Raw genomic sequence first — 23,036 nt, 5'->3', positions numbered from 1 at the left:
GCACAAGAAACACAAATTTAGCTAACCATGAAGTTATTCGCTAGTAAAGTGATCCTGTTGCATTTTTCATCTATTCTTTTTTCAATCTATGGCTTCATTCTTTCAAATTAAAAGAATTCAGACTACCAAAATGAAAAAAAAAAGCAAGCAAGCACAGAAAGACACAGATTTGATACAAAATATAAACCTCCATATATCAGTATGGAAAGAAAACAAAACTGTAACCAAACACATATCATCATGTGAAATTGTTTTTTTCATTTCATCCTCCAAAAATAGTTAAGTTCATACATGTAGTAAGATCTCCAGAGATATCAATCAGTACTAACATCGTATGTGAACAAATATATAGAGCACCTGAAGTGTTGTAACTACTGACATTGACTTATTTTATTAGAGGACATTTGCCTCAAGAACCTTTCAAAAGTTCTTGAGGCAATTTCAAAAGATATTGTGCTTTTAGAGTGGGAAGCCCTTATCCACAAACCACTTGAGACTTCTAGGAATAAACTCCTTAAAATAATCTTAAAGTTTGCTTTACTCTTCCACATATATTTATTATTAGGGGTCCTCTGATCTGAGCTGTTAAGAGACTGTTGTTCTGGTCAAGAGACCATAAATTTTTGTTTTTCAGAAAAACACATAAAATTAGGGCTTCAAATATCCACTGAGAAGTGTGACAACTCTTGGTGACCCCAATTTGCTGCTCCTCCATTGCTTTTCCCTGCATCACTCTGCTCAGTGGTGGTGGCCTAGTTTCTTCTGGGGTGAAAGAACACACAGCAATCCAGTAACCTGTAGTTTATTATTAAGAAGCCCTAAAGACAAAGGCACTACTGAAGAAACAAAGACTGACAGTGATTTATATAAAGACAGAAATGTCTTTTTAAAAAATATTTGAATTTAAATGGTTGGTTAACCTGGTAGCAGAAAGTGTTTTCTTAGTTTGTGTGAACTAGGTCAAAGAGCTTTTAACCTACTTCCAGTACATCTATATCAGGTCTATAGCACAAAACACAGTAAGCTTTTTAGACCTGCCTCTGCATTACACACATTTTTCTAGATACAACATGCTGGTGTTCCCACATCAGTAAAACAGCCACCGAAGTATGAACAAATATTGGATAGTATGAGCTGTGTTTCCAACATACTATGTCAGAAGTACAATTTTACAAGCTCAACAGTATGCATTTATTTCAACACATTTATATAATGTCAGATTCACAGTTTTCAGATTTGACAAGCACATCCTTAAAGTCAAAATTCAAAGTGCAGTGCCTGCCATAAATTTACTCCCTATTCTACTATAGACATGACCTATGCCAATTTGGAGAAAAAAAATAAATTAAAAAAAATTCTTCAAGGTTAAGCACTTCCCTGACCTCTGTTTGAACTCAAACATACTATTGTTTCCTTGTCACTTTAGATTACTCGTTGGTATTTTGGCAGGTGACATTTTTATAGAATTAGAGAGACAAGTCATTAACATACTTTAGCTTTCCCTTTTCAATCATGCTTTTTCATTCTTATTTCGTTCAAAGCCATTGAACTAACATCTTTTGACATGAATCTTATACTTTCTTTTTTTCAAGAAGAAAGTATTTCTACAACTTTCAGTGCCACCAGTTGACACAGTACACTTCCCATTAGTGTTAGTTTGTTTCTGTGCCTCAGTAAGTCAGGCAAATATGCTGACAGGGGTCAATCTCCAAGTTATTCCTATTCTGAAAGTTTAAGGTTCTAGATAAGAAAGCTTCCTCCCTGCCTTTATGTACCAGGAAAGATCCTCATGGTGTTAGAAATTACTATGTAGCTGGATAATGAAGCTCCTGAGTTTTAGGTACATTACAAAGAGCTGTCAACTAACTGTTAAGTAACATTTAACTCATTCTTACCTTGTAGCATGCATCTATATGCAGATTCAGATATTGCATAAATGTGCGGTGGCATTTCATGGCGCTTCTTCCCTCTGTACATCTCAATAATGTTTTCTGAATAAATCGGGAGGTTCTTGTAAGGATTTATAACTACGCAGAACAGCCCTGAATAGGTCTTAAAAAATAAAAAAAAAAAAAGAGAAATGTTTCTGTTAGTAAACGGTATTGAAATAGAGCCATGAAGAGCAAAAAATTTTTTACAGGTTCTATAGTATTTATCTTAGAATAAAATTGAGATTCTTTTTGTTGAGCAACTCAAAGTACAGGCTATATTCAAATTACTGGTTTCTCATTTTCTTAAAAGGCTCTTTAATTACCTGAATAAAAAGTAATTTAACTATAATAAATGTGAGTAAATATGAAGTGGAACACAAGATTTCTTTACCACAGATATTTAAATTTCCCTTCCATTTTCCAAGTTACAGGATTTATGGACATTTTTTGATGTTCAACTCCTTTAATAAAATGAAAAAATAACTTGGAATGAGCATTTTTGAAGGAACTGATAATCTCCATTACCATAATGAAAAATTTGGGTAAGGAAAAAAGCCTCTTTCCAACCACCAGTATTTCCGCTCTCCTACTATTTTCTCATATCTGTATGTCTTTCCTGCTCATCAGCCCCTCTCAATCCCAAAGCAGTCTCCTCCTGGAGAGGTCATTCCCTCCACTGTCCCACCCCAGCTGATGGATAGCCTGGCAGCTGGCACTGCAGACAACATTTCATACTCTGCTTTTAGAGTTGATCATAAACAGAAGTTATCAGGACTACTGTAATGTCAAGAAATCCAAGCACAAATTTTACTTTGCTTATTTAATTGACTCTCTTACTGAGGCATATCTGTTTATCCAAGAAATGCCTCAAGTTTTACAAAATCAAGCACATGTTACAAATTATACATACAGGTCCACATTTCCCTATGAACTAAATATCAAAGGCTACTTCAGAACTGTTCAATCTCTGTTTCACAGAAGTTATTTAGAAGGAAATTATCATGTAAATATATATGGAAGAAAAAATGCATAGTCAGCTACCTATACTTTGTTATCTGGGAGAGACTGATGAGCATGGCTTGGCTGCATGGGCTTTACTAGGGATCAAAGATCAAGTTCACAAACAGTTTGGGACCATACAAAAAACAGAGCTAATTCATGGTGTTTCCCTGAACCAAGGCATGTGGATGCCTCTTACCTTTCCAAAATCAGCTAAACTGATGTTTTTTAAGAAAGTAAAATCTCTCCATTCACCTTTATTTCACAGCATGCTTTGAAAGTGTGATAATTTTAGTCATTAATACTATTCACATCTATACTGGCACAGGAATGTTAGCAAGAGACCAGCTTTCTTTTGACAGAAACAGGAAGTATCTTTCTGAATATCAGGAAAACTTTTTCCTACTTTTTGCAGACTGAGAGGAGTGAAGGAATGGAGACAGTAAGCAGAGAGCATTAGCAGCTGTTGAGACCCTACAGCATTAAGCAGGTAACTCATGATTCCTTTAACATTTGTTGATTTAAAAAAAAAAAAAAAAAAAAAAACACACCACACCTTTCTGCTACGCTTGCATGAAAAGTAGCTGAAATTCCTGATCTATGTGGTTTGAGGGTTTTTTTAATATATAGAAGATCTTATTTGGAGAAAAAGGTGCCCTGTTCTTTCTACATCTGCCAGGGATTCTGAAGACAGACAGAAGGTAACCCCTGAATTGAGTCAGGAGCACCATTGGTAAAGAAAAAGAACTTGGTTTTATGCCAAATGTCCTGACATAAGGACATCTTATGTCCTTATAGGAAAATAATCTCTCCACTTTGGTCAGATCTGCTGGATAAGCACTGCAGTGCCTTACCCATCTCTGGTAATAAGGTATTTATTTCTCAAGAGAAAGGAAACAGATGTTATCAGGTCAACTGACCCAAGCAAAAGGCACTTATCAGTCATTAACTCAACACAAGCATGGGTCTGTTGGCAAGTGGGCAGCTTCTCCCCAGCCTCCCTTCCAGCCACATGTTCCTACCACTGTCCCTCTTGCCAGCATCAGCACTCTCACAGTAACTTACTGAGCTGGATACTACTGAAGATAAATTTCAAAAAGAATTGTTTAGTAATAGAATCAGTTCCCAGACCAAACTCATTCATGGCCACTAGTGATATGGTAAGGGAGAGAGAAGGCAGGACAGTTATTTTAATATCATGGTACAACAAAGGAGACAATTGATAAATACTGGATTTATGTTCCTAGCCAGCCATCTTCCCTGTTGTGCTCAACTGAGGTCACCCACATTCATCTGTAATTACTACAGGTGACACGAAGGCATGGAGAGTTACCACAAACCTGATTTCCATTCTACTCTTCAAATAAGAGCAACTAGAAGACAGATACACACTCACCAAGCCCATCATAAGATCACCAGCTCAAAATCCCTGAGCAGCACCTGAGCTGTGTTTCTCCACTGCAGCCACATTTAATGAAAAAGAGAAAGACACTTGTTCATTGCTGACTGCAGATGAGATCTAGTCATAAGCAAAAGAATTCATGTAACCAAAGCCCATTTCCAGATCTGTTCTAACACGCCCTCTGACCAGTGTAACAGCATGAACATTTGCTTAAGCTAGCAGACCTCTTCCCTCCAGAATGACTCTGGACTCTCATCCAGCAGCGCTTCTGAGCCCTGGTCTGAGTTTTACCCACCCAGCTTCAGAGACTTGCAGTTTATCTCTATGGGATGCTGTTTTATATCTTACTGTGGATGGGAACTCTCAAAACACTGACTGATGGTTAAGCTGCAAGGGTACTGCTGTATGTACTAGCTATATTACAGTCACCCTCTTTCAAGAGCAACACCTCTATTTCTCTGCAAATTAATCTAAGACTTTTATCGGTTGTTTTGGTATGTTTATGTTCACAAAAGGAAATTGTTGCTTTTTTTTCCAGTATCACTGCCCTTCTCCAAACATGAATAAACTCATCTGGTAAGCAGGAAAAAAAAAAAAAAAAAAAAACTTAGGTGCTAGGGTAAGAATAGCTATTTGAAGATCATTCTTCCCTCCTCCCCCCCAGTTGCTTTGGCATCTTTTATTTATTTCCCTAACACAGATGTGAAGTAAAAGTTACTACTATTTAGCTACATAAAAAATTAATAATTTATAAAAACAAACTTAACAATCCTTCAGACCTCTATTGATGATACCTAACCTGGAAGCCTTTCTAGACTCTCTTCCAATGCACTAATTGGATGGATCAGTGAACCTGGAATAACAATAAACAGTAAAGTCCAGCTAAATGTCAACGTAACTCATCCAATCTAGAGGAAGACCAGGAAATGTCCTGGGCAAATGAAAATGGTTAATTTAAGAGGCTTGATATTGAACAGGGCCAAATTAGAAGTTAGAAAGAACAAAATTCTACCATTTCACCAGTGCTACGGTTCATTTATTTGAAACTAAGTCTAAAGGATATGTTTTTATCGCTGACCATTAAGTCTGTGTCATGACATTGCTCTTCACATGCAGCAACCTGAACTCCAACATTTTGATTTCTTGCAGATTTTTCAGTCAATTCACTCTCCTACTGTTTTCCCTGCAGAATTGAAAACCCACACTTTCTTCAAAATATGACCACACTGTAAAGCATTAATTTATGCAAAGGAAGATGGAACAGAGTTCTCCCACAAGGCTCCCAAGTTTCCTGACCATCATCTATGGCAGAAAGCAAAGTATTAACATATTGGGGGGGATTGGTAGGCATATAAACACAGATGAGATGCTTTTATTGAGTCAAATTTAATTGAGAGAAATGTAAACAGTACAAAAATTTTATATAGCTATTTTATAACTCCAAGTCTCACAGTACATTACTATATTTAAGACAGCAGATTGGAGGTATGGGCTTCCTGCATGCAAATTGAAGACATGACAAGTAGGCTGATACTGTTTTACACACTGAAAAGCTTCTTGGTGACCAGCCACAGAAAGAATTAACAGGAATACTTGCACACCTGCCTTACAAATGGACAGCCTACTTAATGAATACCACCATGTAACTGGTAAAGAAGTCCAGAGCCTTCAGACATGCCAAAAGGGCAGTTACGACCTGTGTCTCCTCTCTATTCTGCAGTACATGGACTCTGCCAAAACTGTCAGATCTGAGTTACAGCTAGGATCAAGCACTGAAGAGGTACAGTAACTAGCCAGTCTGGACGAAGAACCAGGCTCTATTATTTTTTCAGCTGACAGAGGTAGATACATTTATTAAGAATTTACAGGCAAGTAAAAATGTTTATTCACCCTGAGATCAGGGGATCAGGTACAAACAAGCTAGTTGCTTGAAACACGCACATTTCAGCTTTACTGAGGAACAGGATATAGACAATATCAACCAACAGCATAAGGCTTGTTGGAATGCACACTCTCTAGGCAAGGCTCCAGCGATGAGTAGTAAAGCAGTGTTCAGACAGAGGTTTGTTACACAAACTCTCCTTCAGGACACTAATTGTGGAGTTTGAGTGTTTCCAGATGCTTACGAGCCTTTATCCAGTAGTATATCATTTAGCAGTTTGGATTTTGGTAAACTATCCCAGACTGCAGAGTTCAGGTTCCCAGCACTGGCCTATTTGAAAACTACTTTATATTCCTAGCACTAAGCAACCTGAGAAAGAGGTATATGTAAGTGAACTACTGGCAAATAGGCAGCGCATTATTTCCAGGTGAAAGCACATGGGAATTTAGGCTCTACATTTGGGGTGTGGGCTCCAGAGCAAGAAAGGTTTCCATGGCCTGTCATCCCTTAAAACCATATCAAACCTTCACTAAGCACACACATATGGTGATATTAGTGTCAAAAGCCTTGTACAGTTCCTTAGATTAATAGCTCAGCTTTCCAGTTCTTGCATCAAGGAATACGCTGTTGTAACTGTTAGGTTAGTTCCTCCTGCGCAACATCAAAAGGCCTCTTTAAAGCATCACTTCAGAGTGCATTAGCAAGACGCTGGTAAATTTTTAGTATTTCTAACAATCAGTTTGCATCACCTGAATATCCAGGCTCATCATTATCTCCAGTTCTTCAAATCTAGAAAGTGACAAATCTACTCCACTACTACATAAATAATTAAGATGAAGTAAGCATCTAGATATCTCCTATTCTTACTCAAAATCTAAACCAGCAGTTTCTCACCTAGAAAGCAATACCTGCTTAAACAATATCCCACATACTAATGGGATAGAGAACATTCTCCGATTGATAAATTGCATCATCATGGCATTCTCTTGTCTGGTTACATTTCCTGATGTTATGGACCTGTTTTTCACACTCCAAGACCTATTAAGTCCTCCAAGCTTGGCACAGTTTTCCCATGTACTACCTTTCCCCTTCCCCCGAAAGAGGCAGTTATCCAATCCTAAACGTAAGCCTTAAGGGCAGGCAGCTCTTCAGTCTCAGATGGAAGGAAAGCAAGTCTGCAGCCTGGGGTGGAACACATTCTCTGCTCTGCAGGGCAGCTAATCCCCAGCTACAACCCACCTCCCCCCAGGGCAGGGGGACCACAGCTGCCCCAGCACCTCGTGCTCCCCTGTGCTCCCCAGCGAGGGCATGGTCAAGACTGGAATCCAGAAGTTATCCCAGACATCTCTGTACAAGCCCAAACTGCCAATTAAAAGAAAACTCTTGTTGGCACCCAAGAAGTTAGGGTCAAGGGTGCCAACAAGGCTAAGGAACTCCCTAATCCTCAACTCTGACAGAGGCTGGTGGACAAAGCCACTGGCTGCTACTCAGGGCAACCGAAGAGTAAAATCTGTGCATGAGGAGAACATGAAGGGGAAGGAACACAACACACATGCAAGCTATTAAAGTACAGCCCAGACTTCTGAAGACTTCTCTGTTGATGTTCCCTACAACTAGCACTAAAGAGAAGCCATTCACCAGTACTGTATTTTCACATGTATAGCCTCTGGGTTACGTGTTTAAGGAGAGAAGAACCACCTTTAGATCAGCAGTGCAGGTTATACTCCTGCTCGCTCAGCTCACCACTTCTCAGAGATAGACAGGCTTAGTGTCACAGCCACTCAGGCAGCGGGACTGCTCCAGCCACAGCAACTGCTAAGACATAAAACATGATCTTAGGTTGCACCAGGGCCAGAAGAATATTAATACCCTTTCATAAAGCTCCTGTATAGCTGCATGTTGGAGCTTCACTGCTCTACAGAAGGCTTAGAACAGGCGACCCATGACTTCTGATACAGGCATACAGCTTGAAAGGACATCTTGCAACACAGTGCATTCCACTGACCACTTGAACAGGACTCCATAATCCAAGTTACTGAACCTTCTTAGGCTGCTAATCTACCATCTTTAATAGAAGCAGAGGATGTATGACAAGAACATGCACTTTTTCATACCTCTGCTTGACTGATGGTAAGGAGGGCATTGATTCACTTCCCTTAAATCCCTCTAACATTTCTAATGAGGTAAAAACCCTGCACAGAAGTCTCTCAACTTGATCACATTTATGAGTCTTCCAAAAATCATAGTTAATTTAAAAAGTTCTTGTGTCAAAGCAACCCTTACAAGTTGAACCCCAGCATTTCTTCTGCAATATATTAGGTACTATATCACCTGATTGTTTTCCATTAAGGAAAAAGATGAAATTAAGTAACAAACTATTTCTTACAGGTTCTTCTAATACCAGTCTTCAACACTCAGTAATGTGAAACATTCCCAACTGGATCAGCAGGAAAAATCAAAGCAATTAGAACACAGAAGCTTATATAATAACACAGATTGTTCTAGGTTATGCTCTGGCCTTGCAGGAGGCAACAGCTTAAGAGAAGAAACAGCTTATAGACAGCTTCTCAAGTGCAGTTTTATAAGAGCTTCCACCCACAGCAGCTCTGGAACTGGGGACTACAGCATATTTCTCATTCTTTCCCTCTTCTGCCTCAATAAAATGGAAAGTACATTAAAAAAAGGGAAGTAGCATAGGGCTGCAGACCAGTTACAGAAGTAATACTTGTAATTATAAAAAAGTATCTGCTGAAGTATTTTTAATTGCACAATAGTAAGCATGTTTTCATCTTCACTGGTACAAAGAAAACCCAGTAAGCATATACACAGAAAGCAATAATTAGCATCAAGGTTCCAGGAGCTCTCAGCCTTACATAAACAGTTTCTAACCCTTTTGAAAAAGTCTTTGCTAAAAAAAGTGGAAGAGTGGGCAGGGAATATAATGCATAGGCTCTTTAGGGTTTGAAGGACTTTGAAGTTGAATCTAACCCTTTCCTCAAGTGTTTCACCATCTTTTTGTCCTTCTCAAGGAACAGCAAAACTAGTCATCTCTAACTTGACTTCACCAACATGCACATGTCTTACTCTATACATCCCCCACCTGAAACTCTCTAGTTGAGCACCCAAATGTAGGTCACGGGCCCACCAACAACAGACAGCACGAGGGGAACATCCCACATACAGTGACACCAAGGCAAGAGGCCATCTGGATACCAACATCAGCTATTAGAAGTCAAGCATTTCAGAAATTGTATTAATTTTAATCCTTTTGACTGAATAAGGTCAGGAAGCAGTTAAGTAGTAAGTGCAATGATTTATGGGGGTATCAGCAAGCTACATATTATCAACTGCGGGCAATGGACTTCCTCCAGCAGAGCTGGAACTAGAACAGATGTGGCAATGGCAACATTTTTTAAAATAGATTTTTTATAAAGCCCATTGGATTTTGAGTATCTTAGTTTTTACTGTAGCTTAATTAGACCCTACACTGGTGTGAGGAATTCCTTCATCCCATCTTACTGCACGGGGTACAGGAATGGGAACTTTTGACTGCACAAGACAGACTTTTGGTCCTGCAGTATCTTCTTTCAGTCCAATTACCTTTTCTCAAACATTTATAGACCCAGTGAGTAGACAACGTGCCATTTATTCAGGAACTTTCAGATATTAGTCCGCACTTACCAGTGAGACCCTTAAAATACAGCCATCTGCAACTCAGATGGTATATTCTTCTGGAAAATCAGTAAGGTGTATCAAACCTCTACAGGTTCTGTACTATTAGTGTTTGCTAGTGCACTCAGCAAGAAATCCATTTTGGCTTAACAAAATGAGCATAAGGCTATGTTTTTACACACATTAAGAGTATGTAGGAACATATAAACATTTAAAATATGTTTTAGAAGGGAAATGGAAGGGTCTTTCTTGCTATCAAAAGAGATACTAACAAAAAAGCAGAGCTTTAAATTGCTGGGAAAAAAGTGTCATCCAGCTCTGACTTATTGACAGTCATTAAGAGCTCATTCATTCCAGTTCCAGCCAGTGTCTGCAATACCAAGAACAAGTTGCTTTCCATTTAACTAGAAATTAGGTATTTACATTCCTGATCTATGCAACTAGCTGCACTTCAAGTAACTGAAATGCTTTTAATAGACTTACCTGGGAATACTAAGAAAGTTACATCCTGAATGCTGCCTAACAAAGCACTGAAACACTTAGTGATCAGGAACACTCCTGTCCGCTTCGCTTTTTGCGGTCCTAGTAGTAGTATAGCGGATCTCAAAATTTATGTTCAAAGTTCAAAAAAAAAACAATCATCTTGCTCTGAAATGAAAGAAAAGAAAGAAAAGGACTCTCAAACTGCAGACTAACTAGCCGCTCTCACTTGCAAGTAGAGAGAAAACAAAAAGGTAAAAAACAAATACTTTAAAAAAAAACCTGACACTGTTCTTTCCTTCAGATCAGCCACAGGAGTCATACTGGGTGGTAAACTCTGAGTAGAAGCCTAATTTTGCATATAATTGACATGCCTATATACAGACTTTCTGAAAACACTGAAGCTAATACATTGTTGATACTGAGATGCAGAGATCAAGATGGAGAAAATGCCTCTTTCTACACCAGAAACTCCTTTGCAGTTTTCAGACCTTATTTGTAGCCCTCCATCAAAGCACTTAAGTATTTCTCCCCTCCATATTGTCAAGTGCAGCATCTGTCCTCCTATCACTTCAGACTAAATCCTCCTTCTTGTTTAATCTCCCCTGTCAGTCCCATTCTTTCCCACCAAAACCAGAAACCCATTTCAAGCATCTCCTTTTTTCCTAGGATTCCAACTGAAGGAGACAGCTATAGCTCAGGCAGCCAAAGTCACTTGTTTCACACACCCCCCGCAACAGCAAACTGACACCACAAAGCTGAGCCATGAACAAAACTGCTCCTGAACCTCCACAGTGCACAGAACAGCAGTTTAAAAATCAAAGTCAGTGTTTTCCTACCTTCAGATACCCTATTGGACTATGAAGGGTTTGGAAGCTGGTTCATGAGAAACCCTGGACCTCATGAAGCACTGACAAGGAGAACTACTGGAATTGTAATCTTGCCTATCACAGCTTGCCACAAATCATTATGGCAACACTGGTCTTGAGAACTTCAGTAACATTCAAGATTAAAGAACCCTTAACATCAACTCTTTCCAGTGGATGTCTTCATTTCATTGGCTGATTCAAAGCTCCCCCCCTCCCCATGAAATTGTATTTTGCTGACATGACTTAAGCAGAAGCCAAAATCTAGGGCTGGTATCTAGAAGCCTTCAAAGGGGCATCTTACATGCAGGTCTTGTAGTATCAGGCTACAGACCTTCTTGATCCAAAACCTCTGACAACTAGACTGCTTTCATAAAGCAATGCCCCCTATAAAGATATCTGGAACTCAGTTCATCACAGTATACAGATATTCAAGAACCACCACAAAACCAGTCTGAGCAAAATCATCTTAATTCCAAATTTTCAAAGGACCTCCTAAGCCTTTGGACATTCCTCCTGGGTGCCCTTACAATGAACTACTTCCAGTTTCTAACCTACAGCTATGAAGGGTATTACTAAATACACACTGAAGCTAGTGTTAAAGCTGGCCACTAAAGCAGAGCAGACATAATAAAGTTTTCTAAGAAGCTGAAGAATTGACAGTTCTCATAAGCATGTAAGTCAACCAAAACCCATGAGAAGTTGCCAACACAGCAAGACATGAGAGACCAATTTAGAGTATTAGTGATTCAAAAGATACATCCCCGTTATAAAAAAATGCTGACATCCCCAGAAAAGCACAAAATCTGGAAAAATTTAGCTATGAAACAGGGAAAAGTGAAAACTACTTCCAAAGGTAGAAGTAATGACAGAAAAAAAAATGCTGTAGATCGCTGCACTTTCACAGAACCAACACTTGCACTTGATGAAGACCAAGCCTCAAATGTGAGCAGAGATCATCTCAGGGACTCCATGGTTCTGCAGTGTCATGCTTAGTCATTGACAGGTTAAGGAGAAAAGTCCAAGTGCAAGAAGTCAATGATAGATTTGCCCATTCTCAGGGGTGAATATATACAGTATACTTCAAAAGAATTGGAAAAGACAGTACAGCTTCTCTAGGAAATAATTTTTTTAACATATTCTTCAGATACACTCAAAATAAACCTTGTGGCAAAAGAAATAGGTGATGTTAAAAGTAGAGCAAGAAATGAAGTTATTTCATTTCTAAAGCAAAATTAGGAACACTATAGCTTACACCAACCATTCTTCCCAGCAGTTCTTGTACAAGCCCTGATACCTTCGGTCTTTTGTGCTGTCATGAACAGACCAGAAATAAAGACAGGACCAAGGATAGACATTATGCTTTTAGAAGCCACTGGTCTTCCACATTCACCATTTGTGTTCATCTCCAACAGCACAGTAATAATGCAACTCAAAGCCCAAGATCGTGTCACTTGGCAGATACTAGAAATGACAGAAGTTCCAGAAATTCCTCGCCATCCCTACTTAGATGTTACATGAAACTCTTGATGAATGGGCAGTGATGCTCAGGTCATTCTGACTGGCACTAGCTAGCTTTAGTCAGCCCTCCTTGTTCCTCCACCAGTGTCATCTTGGAGAGGTAGATTATAGACAGATGACTAGACCCACTGGCCAAATATCTCAACTCAGTTGTTTCCTTTCTAGGGATTGAAAGGAAACATGTATCTACTTCCTAGAAAGGGAACACTGCATGCCACCTATTGTGAATTAAAGAAAAACAAAACCAATTCACCAACTCTATCTTAACTACACAAGCCCAACACCAAAATATTATATTTCAGTTTGATTATTATAGAAGTACTATCTGGGAATCAAAACATACCTTCAACCATCTCGTCATGGCCAAACCACTCTAATTCACTTCATCAGCTCAATTAGCTTTGGCTCTTTTCCTTACTCCAAGTGAACATCAGCAGTACACACAGGCAATGGCAATTGCTCTGGGCTGTGGAGTCAGCAGCAGCAATCACAGTGCCACGTTCAAGAAGTTTAGGGATCCCCAACAGAGATCCCTTCCAGAACCACACTAAAAAACCCACAAGCTCAAGTTCAAGGGCCTAATGACATTTGCCAGCATTCAGTCTCTACTCCATTAGTACTTGCAACTGAGTTTTTCCACCCTTGAAAAAAAAAAAAAAGCTGAGCTTTAATTTCAAACGAGAAGCCATTATTACAGCAGCATAGAAACATTATTCTTGGTAACTGTAGCATCTTCTAGCCATGTCCCTGTAACTCAGACCTCCAGTTAAGGCCAATAAATCCATTAGCTTCTTGATCCCAAACAACTTCTTCCAGCTCAGGAGCAGGGGATGTCATTAGCAATATACTGATGCAGTAATCCTCCTATGTGACAGCAGTATCTCAACACCAAGGAAGCAAGTTTTTGAGTCTGCTTCAACAGTTAAAGAACGAAAGCAGAAGGCACCTTTTTGGGAAAAGAGGGGAAGCTTAAGTCACCTATAACATATCACTTAAGCTCCAAGGACACAATGAGCCAGTCTTTTAGAGTTCCTTAATTTGTCAGTCATCCAGAGTAACAGGGTACTCTATCATCTGTGTATATAGAAGAGTGACAGGTTCTCAACACCAGCCACAAGTGCTTCTGAAGATATGTTTACTGTATGGAGTCCTTGGACTCAGGCTTGCTTTGACATTTAAGCTTTTAACCTTCATAATGAAATACAGTTATAATAGTGGCAATGACATTCATAACTAGCATTATGATCAATAGATATACTGAAAACTTTTGACCTATCACTTGTTTACTTTTCATTTTCAACCCAGTCCTAATTATCCAATTAGTTTGCTTATAAGCAGGCAGGAAGCATTCCTGGAGTGTCTTCTGCTAAGCTCTGCCATATGGGTCTTGGTGAAAGGCCCTGGAAGGGTAGAAACCAAAAACCCCACAGAAGAAACTGACAAAGACGCACAAAGAATATTTTGAAGTTGCACATAATTTTTTAGTAAGTCCAAGTATAACCAAGGGCCAAGCAAAAAAGTACCCCCTTTAATACCTAGATGGAAGGGAAAATGAGCCAACTAACTAGCGGAACTACGTGAAATAAATTTAAACTTTAGAACAAGTGTTTAATAAATTATGCCAAGCATTTAAGCAGATGTTCCAGTTTCTTTTAAGATAGAAAGTCTACTTGTAGCTCTTAATGATACTCTGACTCAACAAGTCACTATGCAATCAGTTTGCCAAGAGACAAGGAGCTACTCTTAGCTGTACGGTGCAGACACTCATTTAACATTGTTCAAGGAAGGGGGTCAAAAGTGGCATCAATGGTGGTGTGATTCCTAACTCTATAGGAAGATGACGATAAACCAGATATTTCTGCTAGTGCTTCAAAAATCACTGAAAAAAAATAAAGCTTTATCTTATTGGTTTATTTTAAGCACTTGCACACATTCTTTCCTGGCCCACTAAGTTGATATTAGATTCCAAAAAGACATTTTGCATTCCTAGCACTCTCCAACTTCAGCTTTTAAATAATAGCATAGCATAGCCTCTTATTATCACTCTTAATACACAGCAAGTTAAAGCAAGATATATGCTTATTCATATGAGCAATTAAACAACAGTAATTCAGCAAAATGAGGTTTTGTAATCTCTCATCAGCTCAAACAAGCCATTTGATACTATTCACTGTATCAGTTAAACATGTCTGAGGCAAGTGCTCTAACAAGCGGCATGAGCTAAGCACCCAGAGTTGCCATTTAGCATTCTATTTTTGAAAGATGCTTGCAGAATTATTTCCACAGGAGAATTTTTTATTATTTGTTTTATGACAACAGAGTTCTTGACCTGTACATAGCATGAAAAAAGACCCTGTACTAACCTAAATGCTAGGGACTCAAAGTATTTAGGCTACCAAAATCAGAGACAAGACCCACTCCATTTCAAATAGGTAAAGGAATGAAAATAAGTTCAGCTGAATTAGCACCCATAATGAATCTAATAATTAGTACTTACATAGATGAGCCCAGAGTAATACCGATCCTTTAAATTATGCAATACAGAGGCTTCATTTAAACAGGTTAATTCTGCCATGTCTTCCACTTTAGAGAACTTGGGAGGATTCATCTTCTGAATATCATCTTTATTGACTAGTGCTTTCTTTCCATTCTCTGCCAGTTCAACCAACACTTCATCCCCTTTTTCCTCCTTGATGCTGGCCGCCTCAAAACCATGGCGCTCTGAAGGAATCCACACCAACTTTTTCGCAGTCCAATCAGCCTGGGTGGCAGGGTTGTAGATTACAGCCCTATCCACAAAGAGGTATCTCTCCGGATCTTCCTGTCCGGATCTCTGTGCCATTGCAGGAAGTGAAGGTGTCCACTATCAGTTACCCTGTAAATTGGAGAGGAAAAAAAGCAGAGAGTACGTTACATACCATATTCTTATCAATGAAATGAATGGAGCTATGGCACATCAATGAAATGATCTATCACTAATATCTGTCTTCTCTTGATGAAGCAGCGTCATTAATTTCTTCCACAGTCTGAAGAAGTTTCTATACAGCTGAGAGCCCCTATTCACACAGCGGCCTTCTGAATAAACCAACTGCCATAAAAGTTAAAATGATCTGTCAAGGATAACCCCCAGACCCAGTACAGGAAACTTGGTATAAACTGGTTCTAATTGTGCAGCAACTAGGGAGAGACATTACAACAAACGTGAGACCTACAAGCAGGAAAAACATGCATCTGTGTTCTGTGCTTAAATAAGGAAGAAGAGTAAATTTAACAAAAGCTTACCAGTAAACTCAACTTCAGTTGAACAGGTAAAAAAAAACTATACAAAGAAATGCTCAGTGGATAGCTAACTACAGTAATCAGAAGGCAGTGAGAATATGTTTCAAAATGTGGATTTTCAACTACAGACAAGAACTTGAGACACTTGGGGTTTCTGCAAGCCATTAAGCTTGCTAAACCTTGCTCATATTCTTCTTGAAAAACTTAAGACTTTGCATTTCTACAGCCTGCTTCTGTTCTCAGTTGTGAGCACTGACATTACCATATTGCAAAAAAAATGTCTCCAGATCTCAAGTTTACCTTAAGGCTCAAGACACAGAAAGGACTGATGTTAGATTTTCCAACAGCTTCACGGGTAACTTGAAGAGGAAAAGGAAAACTGCTGACAAGAGCTCCTGCACACTCACTTTACCTATTTGCCTCTAAGAGAGGCCACTGTCACATCCAGGATTCCTGGAGCTAGCAGTTTCATCAGTAACTGCCTGAGGAGCAACAGGTCAAGCCTGACACCTAGTATTCAGGTTATAAAGTACCTTGTTTTTTCACACACTAGATCTCTTCTGCTGAAGAATGTTACCTTAGCTAATGGTAGCCCTTTCCAACAGGTGATCTAAAGGTTAGCTTCAAAAGCAAGGAAGGTTTCGCAAACTGCATTTGTCGCACTTCATACTATGGTATGCACCCTGATGGAAGTTCTGCAACACACCCATCCTCAGAAGAACATGTAATTAAATACAATAGTCTTGTCTCCATCTACGGCATGGACATTGGTTACATTGTCCAATTTTAATGTAAAGTAAGCATGAAGTCACTGAACTCTTCAGAGGTTCGAGGAGCAAACCGTTTACTATAGACGACTTAATTCAAATCAAGAGGTGATGACTCAACATTTAAAGTATTTTAGAAGAGCCTCTGAGTGAAAAATTCATCAAAGAAAGAGGGAATCGTTGAGGAGACCTTAAATGATAGCCAGACTTCTCAGTATGGAAAGTGAGGATATTAGTCAAGGAACGTTACGCTTGGCTCAAGAAGCCCACAAATTTAATAACTGAGACTCCAATCCCAATTCAGATAGCTTTTTGTCTCCACTGGGCTAGACTACAGATGAAGTTCCAACAAAGACCTGAAACACCACTGACGCCCTCATGTGCAAATGCACCTCATGTGCAAATGCACCTCGGTGTCAGGTCTCTGAAAGCTCCCTGGCCAGGTATGACAGACAGCCAAATGCCTTTATGATAAGCTCCGTCTCAGTTTTGCACACTGAGATGTAGTGAAACCTAGAGGTCAAATAAAACTCATGACAAAATTAATCATTATTGTTCCCCAGCAGAATTAAAGGCTGACGACTGAAATGAGTGCATGGACTGACTTTATACCAGTTCCTGAGGAATATACCTAACATTGAGGGACCACAGACAGTTTCAGGGTCGTTTTCCCACTCTGGCTTATAATTCCACAGAACCCATCACAAAAGGTCCTCTGCAGAAGCAAAGCAAGTTGCAGCTTACTCTACCCAGGGCTCCTCTGTTAACAATGGCATTCAAATGAAATACACAAATGAGCACATTTATCATGCAGGAATCCAGCGCTCCCAAAAGACGACTAATGCAGGGGGAAAAGAAGAAAAAAAAAAAAAAAAAAAAAAAAAAAAAAAGAAACCCCCACACATGTTCTGCTCCTCTAAACAAACGGGGGGTGGGGGAGCACCCGCGGAGATGGGGAGTGGCATCCCTCAGCGCAGCCCGGGCATTTTCAAGGACAGGGGCAGCCCGGGGAGCCGCAAAGCCGCACCGCCCCCGGGCGCCGAGGGCTGATGCCCGCTGCGGGAGCGGCTGCGGAGCCCCCCCGGCCGGCCGCAGGCCCCGCCGCCCCCCCGAAGGACAAAGGAGGCGGCCGGGGCCGCTCGGCCCGGAGGGGCCCGGCCCCAGCCCCGCGCCCCCCGCCCAGCCGCCGCCCCGACCGCGCAGAGGCTGCGGGAAAGGGAGAAAATGGCCACCTTCCCCTCACCGACGGAGCCGGCAGCGGCGGCGATGCGCCGGGGGGTGGGGGGCTCGGCGGGGGGGCGGGAGGATGCGCCGACGCGGGCGGGCGGGACGGGCGGCGCGGCCCACACAAGGGGGTCTTTGTGTGCCGGGCCCGCCGCCCCCGCCCCACCCCCAACGGCGGGCGGGCCCGGCCGCGCGCCCCCGGCGAGCCCCCCCCCCCCCGCCGCCGCCGCCGCCGCCGCCGGGAGCCGGGCCCCACCGCCGGGCCCCGCCGCCTCACCTGTGCAGCGCCGGCCGCCGCCGTGCCCCGGAGCTCCCGCGCCGTCCGCCCGGCTCCCCAGCACCCGCGCCGCTCCGCCCCCCACCCGCCGCGCTCCTTTAGCGCCACACCGAGCCCTCCGCCCCCTGCTCGCCGCCGCCGGCCCCGCCCCCGCCGCCGCCGCTACCGGCCGCCGCCCTTCCCATTGGGCGGAGGCCGCGTCCATCCGCCGCCGCTCGCCCGCCCATTGGCCCGCAGCGCGGCCGCTCTCCAGCCACGGCCATAGCAACCTCCACACGCTACCCTCCAAACCCCGCCTCCCAGTTTCGCCCCGCCTCCTCGGCGCTCATTGGCTAGCTCCTCCCGCCCGTCGGCCCATAGCGCTCCTCTCACTGGGCGCCCGCCCCGCCTGTTGGGGCGGGCTCCGCCCTGCGCTGCAGCACGCTCGGCGAGGTGTGCGGCGCGTGCCCGGCGCTGCAGCGAGCGGCGCGCGCGGTGCTGCAGCGCGGGGCGGGCGCGCGCTTCTCCCTCACCCACCCGCACTCCCCCCTCCCCTCCCCCCCCACCCCCCTCCACACACTCCCCTCCCCACACCCCGGCGGCGTCCCGGTATTTTGGGTCGATTAAGGGTTTTTCTGGCCCCGGACCGGCTTCCACCGACGCGAGAGATAACGGGGAAAGCCGTCCCCGGGCGCTGGAAGCCGGCACTGCCCTCCCGTCGGGGCCGCCCCTCGCTCTCTTCGGCGGTGCCCGTCTGAGGTGGCAGTTACCGCTTCCCAGGCCCTGGGCGGGATGGCGGTGCGGCGGGAAAGCACCTGGACCCGATTTCCAAACTTCCAGTTCCAGAAACTCTGTCACAGCCCTCGGTAATTGCTCCCGGGGGTAATTACTCTGATGATTAAGAATAAAAACCTCACCCTTGCAGCAAGTCTGATGTGGTTTCCCAGCCCCCATGTCCACTCGAGTGTCCTCTGTGCCGGCTCTGCAGCCCCCCTCAGCGAACGGTGCTGCCGCGTCTGAGGTCCTGCAGCCATAAAGTCAGCCCAGGCCTCCTGGATGAGCTTGTCCTCACATGTGTGTTTTCCCCCTTCCTTAAACACAACCCTGAGACTTTTTGGAGCCCTCACCCGTTTGCCAATACAATTTCTGGATCGGGTGGGCAGGCAGAAGGCTGCAACATGGGGAAAAAAAGCCATTTGCAGCATCTCTGAGAGTCTCAAGTTCATACGGACTTTGAAAATCAGCACTGGGTGGGTTTCAGGTGTAGCACTTTGGGGTCAGTTTTTTGCTGCCACTGACCAGGCTTTCGAGATGGAGAGCTTCAACGTTGTGATGGCCTTCCGTGTTTTTTTGCAAAACCTTTCCTGTGTTTCGCTCCCTGGCTCAGAAAGCTCCTCGGGGATCACATATGGCACATTCAACCTCCAGGAATGATCACAACCTCTTGCCACAACCACAGCTCGCCCCAGCCCTGCATGCAAGCAGGTAGCTAGAAGCATTAAAGGATCCCATTGCCCGAGCTCTGAGTTTTGTTTCTCTGCCCAGAGTAAAAGCAAATGTGAGTGGCTCAGGAATTAGAGCTATTTTGGTGTGAGGGATTTGTGTTAGATCCTTCTGAACAGGACTGCAAGGAGGGTGAGGAACAGAGAGAAGGGGCAGGAAGGAGCATCAAGCCTGGCACAGGGTGAAGCTCCAGTGGGAGAACTTGGGAAGGGCTGGTGGTGTCAGGCAGCGCCTGGGGACAGGAGTAAGGATGTCTCCCATTTCCCCTGTGGTTAGGAAGCAAGACTTTCTGTGGACTACCTGCACGAACAGAAATGTTTCAAATCAGCATCTGCCATTCCAATACCACTTAGCATTTTCAGACTGGGTGCTCAGTTCAAAAAGGGAGGCAATAAGGCAAACTGCAGGGAACCAGGCTTCTAGCACAGAGCTGGAAATCATTCGATCATCTCTGCTCACCTCTGCACACAAATCAGTTCATGTGCAACTCCTGGCACTTGAATTTATATGAAAGTCTCCCTGTTAATTACCATTTCAGTGGGAGGTCTCGTACATCCTGTTTCACCGAAAAATAAGGGTGTTGACTTGCAAGCGCAGGTAGATGAAAGCTGAAAGGCTGAACTGGTTACTCCCCAGCTGTTTTTCGCTTTGCAAGGACTGCCACTCCCGGGGCCAGTAGGGATGAGCTGTGTGGTGAGCAGAGTGAGGCCAACACCACGTGGATTTTGGGCTGCTTGAATACAGGTATCCAGCACACCGCATCTCCCAGGATTTGCAATTCCTCCTTGCTCAGCCATCAGGTCTCCACGAGATACTCACCCAGCGTTCACAGAGCGATGCCAGCTCCTCAGCAGCACCAGGGCTTTGCAACGGAGCAGCCTGATGAGCATTCTGCTCCCTTTGGAAAAACCGCATGCTCAAGGAGCAGCGTTGTGCACTAGTTAGAGTCACCCCTCGGGGCAGCTGAGGCCGCGGGATGGTGCAGCACCCACACCTCAGTGCCCTCCCACTCCGGGTCAGCGCCTCCACGACACGCTACTTAGGGCTTCAGCCACAAAACTTCCTTGTTTAGGCATACAGAGTCTTTTAAAAGAAAACTGGAAACATCACTCAGAAAACATTATTCTAGAGGCAAGCATTTTGAAGAGTTTAGTTTCTTTTAGAAAATTATTTCCATGGAAAATCTTTGAGGATCGTAAAGATGCCACTTGGAGCATGTCAGGACTATAGTGCTAAGTTATTATTTTTATCACACAATTGTTTTTATCCATGCTGGTGTTAGGAAGGAATTCCCCAAATCTACTCAATGTCTTTAACTCATAGAGGGAAAGATGATATTTATGTCTTCCCCAGGAGACTGGAAAGAGCACAAAGAAACATCTTTCATAAAGGATTTTTATTTGAAATAGAAACTCAGCTGGTCCCTAATCCTAAAATTGTTTCCCTACTTTTAAACAGAAGGCTAATGATACCATTGCTACGAGGGCATGCATGTGCTTAAGGCAAAGCATGTCCCCATGGGTGTTTCCAGAGCTGGAACCTGAGCAGGTAAATAAGAACCACTTAAGCTTAAAGCAGTGCTGTGCTTGAGATTTTTAAAACAATGTGGAGGATTTAGGCAAAAAATGATCCATTCATTTCTAATTTAGAGGTCTTACTACTGGTAACATGTATTGGAAAGCTAATTTCCATACTGAGTGACGTGTACCTCCATCCCCAGTCTGCTTCGGACATTGCTGGGCAGAACAAACTTCTGCAAGGTGAAAACACACAACTGACATCCAACAGCTGTTTGTTCTGTCCCATGTCCCTACCAGCATCCACAAATAAGCCAAACAACTCTCGTTCCTTGATTATTCGACAGCTTTGCTTCCTGCAGAGACTGGCGTCCTTTCTCCCTGCCCTGCTTTCTGACTGCAGCAGATTTTGGGCGCATCTCCAAGATTTACAGACCCAGGTCTGGCCTCCCCCAGGAGCCCCATGTCTCTGCAAAGCGGGACATCTTAGCACCTTTCTGGGTCAAATTTTTTCTCTGTAACTTCAAGTACTGAACAATACTGAGCCAGGGTTTAGAATTAAATATTTAAATGCAGGAGTTGCATATGCACAGACATGGTCTGTACTTAGTGGTGACAAGGGTACACATGAATAAAATCCATGCGGATTCGGTTCCCATTTCAAATCCTGACTTGCTGCGGCTTTGAGTAGCCGCAGTACCTTCCCTGCCCTCGCTCACCCTCCAAAGGGAAGAGACATCATTATGCCCATTTGGCATGTCAGAGATGAGATCACGTTTGATGTATAATGTGCTTTGACACCTTCAGAAGGAAAAGGCAGAATTGTTCATGTAAAAACTGGCTGCTTTGTTGCATGGGATCAAAACACAGAGAAGTGCAGGAATAAAATAACAATTATTCCACAACAAAATTACTTTATAGTAAACATTTCTATGAGAGAAGCTTGAAAGGAATTGGAAATTCATGCCTTATGCTTAATGCTTGAGTTTCAAAGCTTTCCGAGATGTAATAAATTACAGTAAGATGAGGTTACACTTATTTCTTGAAGCATGCTGTCCTCCAGGACTGTGCCGTTTATTTTATCTCATATGTCAATAGGAAACGTTCTGAAACAGGAGGTGTTCTCCAGGGCGCCACGCAGGGATCAGCACCAAATATGAGCTTCATTGTCTCACCCATCATATATTTCAGTCGTGGGTAGTTAAAAAAGTTAGCTAAATCAGGAATGGAAAGTCAGCTTCTTACTCACAAAAGGGGATTGCACAATGGTTGGACAGGCTGCTGTGAACCTGATGTCAGATCAGCAAAAATAGCCACCTCTGCAGCAAATGAGTCAAGATCCGAGCAGCAGAGTGAAAGATTTGCATTCCCTCCAAGCAAGCCTCCAACAACCATGCAGCCATTTTCTAACAGGTTGTGCTGGAAACGAAGACACTCCACAGAACATCTGGAGCCTCTTCAAACATGAAGGGCTGAAGTGGAGCACACAGGATGGGATCCATCTCAGATCATCCTGCTGCAATCGTGCTAGGGGTGAGACCTGGACTCATACAGGGGACCCGTGCTTGCCCACTGCTTGCTTTCTCTCTTCCTTCCCCTTTCCTCCATCCCTCATGCTGGGAAGGAAGAGGGGCTGGGAAGGTAGAGCAGGATTTTCACGAGCATGCCTTCCACCCTCCATGCAAGGATTTGGCATGCATTTCTCTTCCCTCAAGGAAAAGGAGGACTCATTCACAA

At 42.9% G+C, this 23,036-nt stretch overlaps 2 protein-coding genes across 6 annotated transcripts in view; one reads left to right on the top strand and one right to left on the bottom strand.

The window, feature by feature from the left end:
* MYH10 (myosin heavy chain 10) overlaps nucleotides 1–18,367 on the bottom strand; it is a 104,062-nt gene extending 85,695 nt beyond the window's left edge. For all 5 annotated transcript variants that reach the window (XM_032992093.2, XM_042802728.1, XM_042802727.1 and 2 more), the window contains exons 1-3: nucleotides 18,301–18,367; nucleotides 15,251–15,628; nucleotides 1,896–2,052 (exon numbers count right to left, since the gene is read on the bottom strand). In XM_032992093.2, the coding sequence (XP_032847984.2) occupies nucleotides 1,896–2,052; nucleotides 15,251–15,595 (502 nt within the window). In that variant the 5' untranslated portion in view covers nucleotides 15,596–15,628; nucleotides 18,301–18,367. The remainder of the gene's footprint in view (nucleotides 1–1,895; nucleotides 2,053–15,250; nucleotides 15,629–18,300) is intronic.
* A 704-nt stretch (nucleotides 18,368–19,071) lies between these two features.
* Nucleotides 19,072–23,036, top strand: part of CCDC42 (coiled-coil domain containing 42) — a 64,794-nt gene continuing 60,829 nt past the window's right edge. Inside the window, exon 1 of the mRNA XM_042802310.1 lies at nucleotides 19,072–19,145. Within this exon, the coding sequence (XP_042658244.1) occupies nucleotides 19,072–19,145 (74 nt within the window). The remainder of the gene's footprint in view (nucleotides 19,146–23,036) is intronic.

The sequence above is a fragment of the Tyto alba genome, unplaced genomic scaffold (assembly GCF_018691265.1).
Source record: "Tyto alba isolate M040663 unplaced genomic scaffold, T.alba_DEE_v4.0 Super-Scaffold_39, whole genome shotgun sequence".
NCBI classification, from domain to species: Eukaryota; Metazoa; Chordata; class Aves; order Strigiformes; family Tytonidae; genus Tyto; species Tyto alba.
Note: the sequence above shows the minus strand (reverse complement) of the source record. Positions and strands in the feature narration are given on the sequence as shown.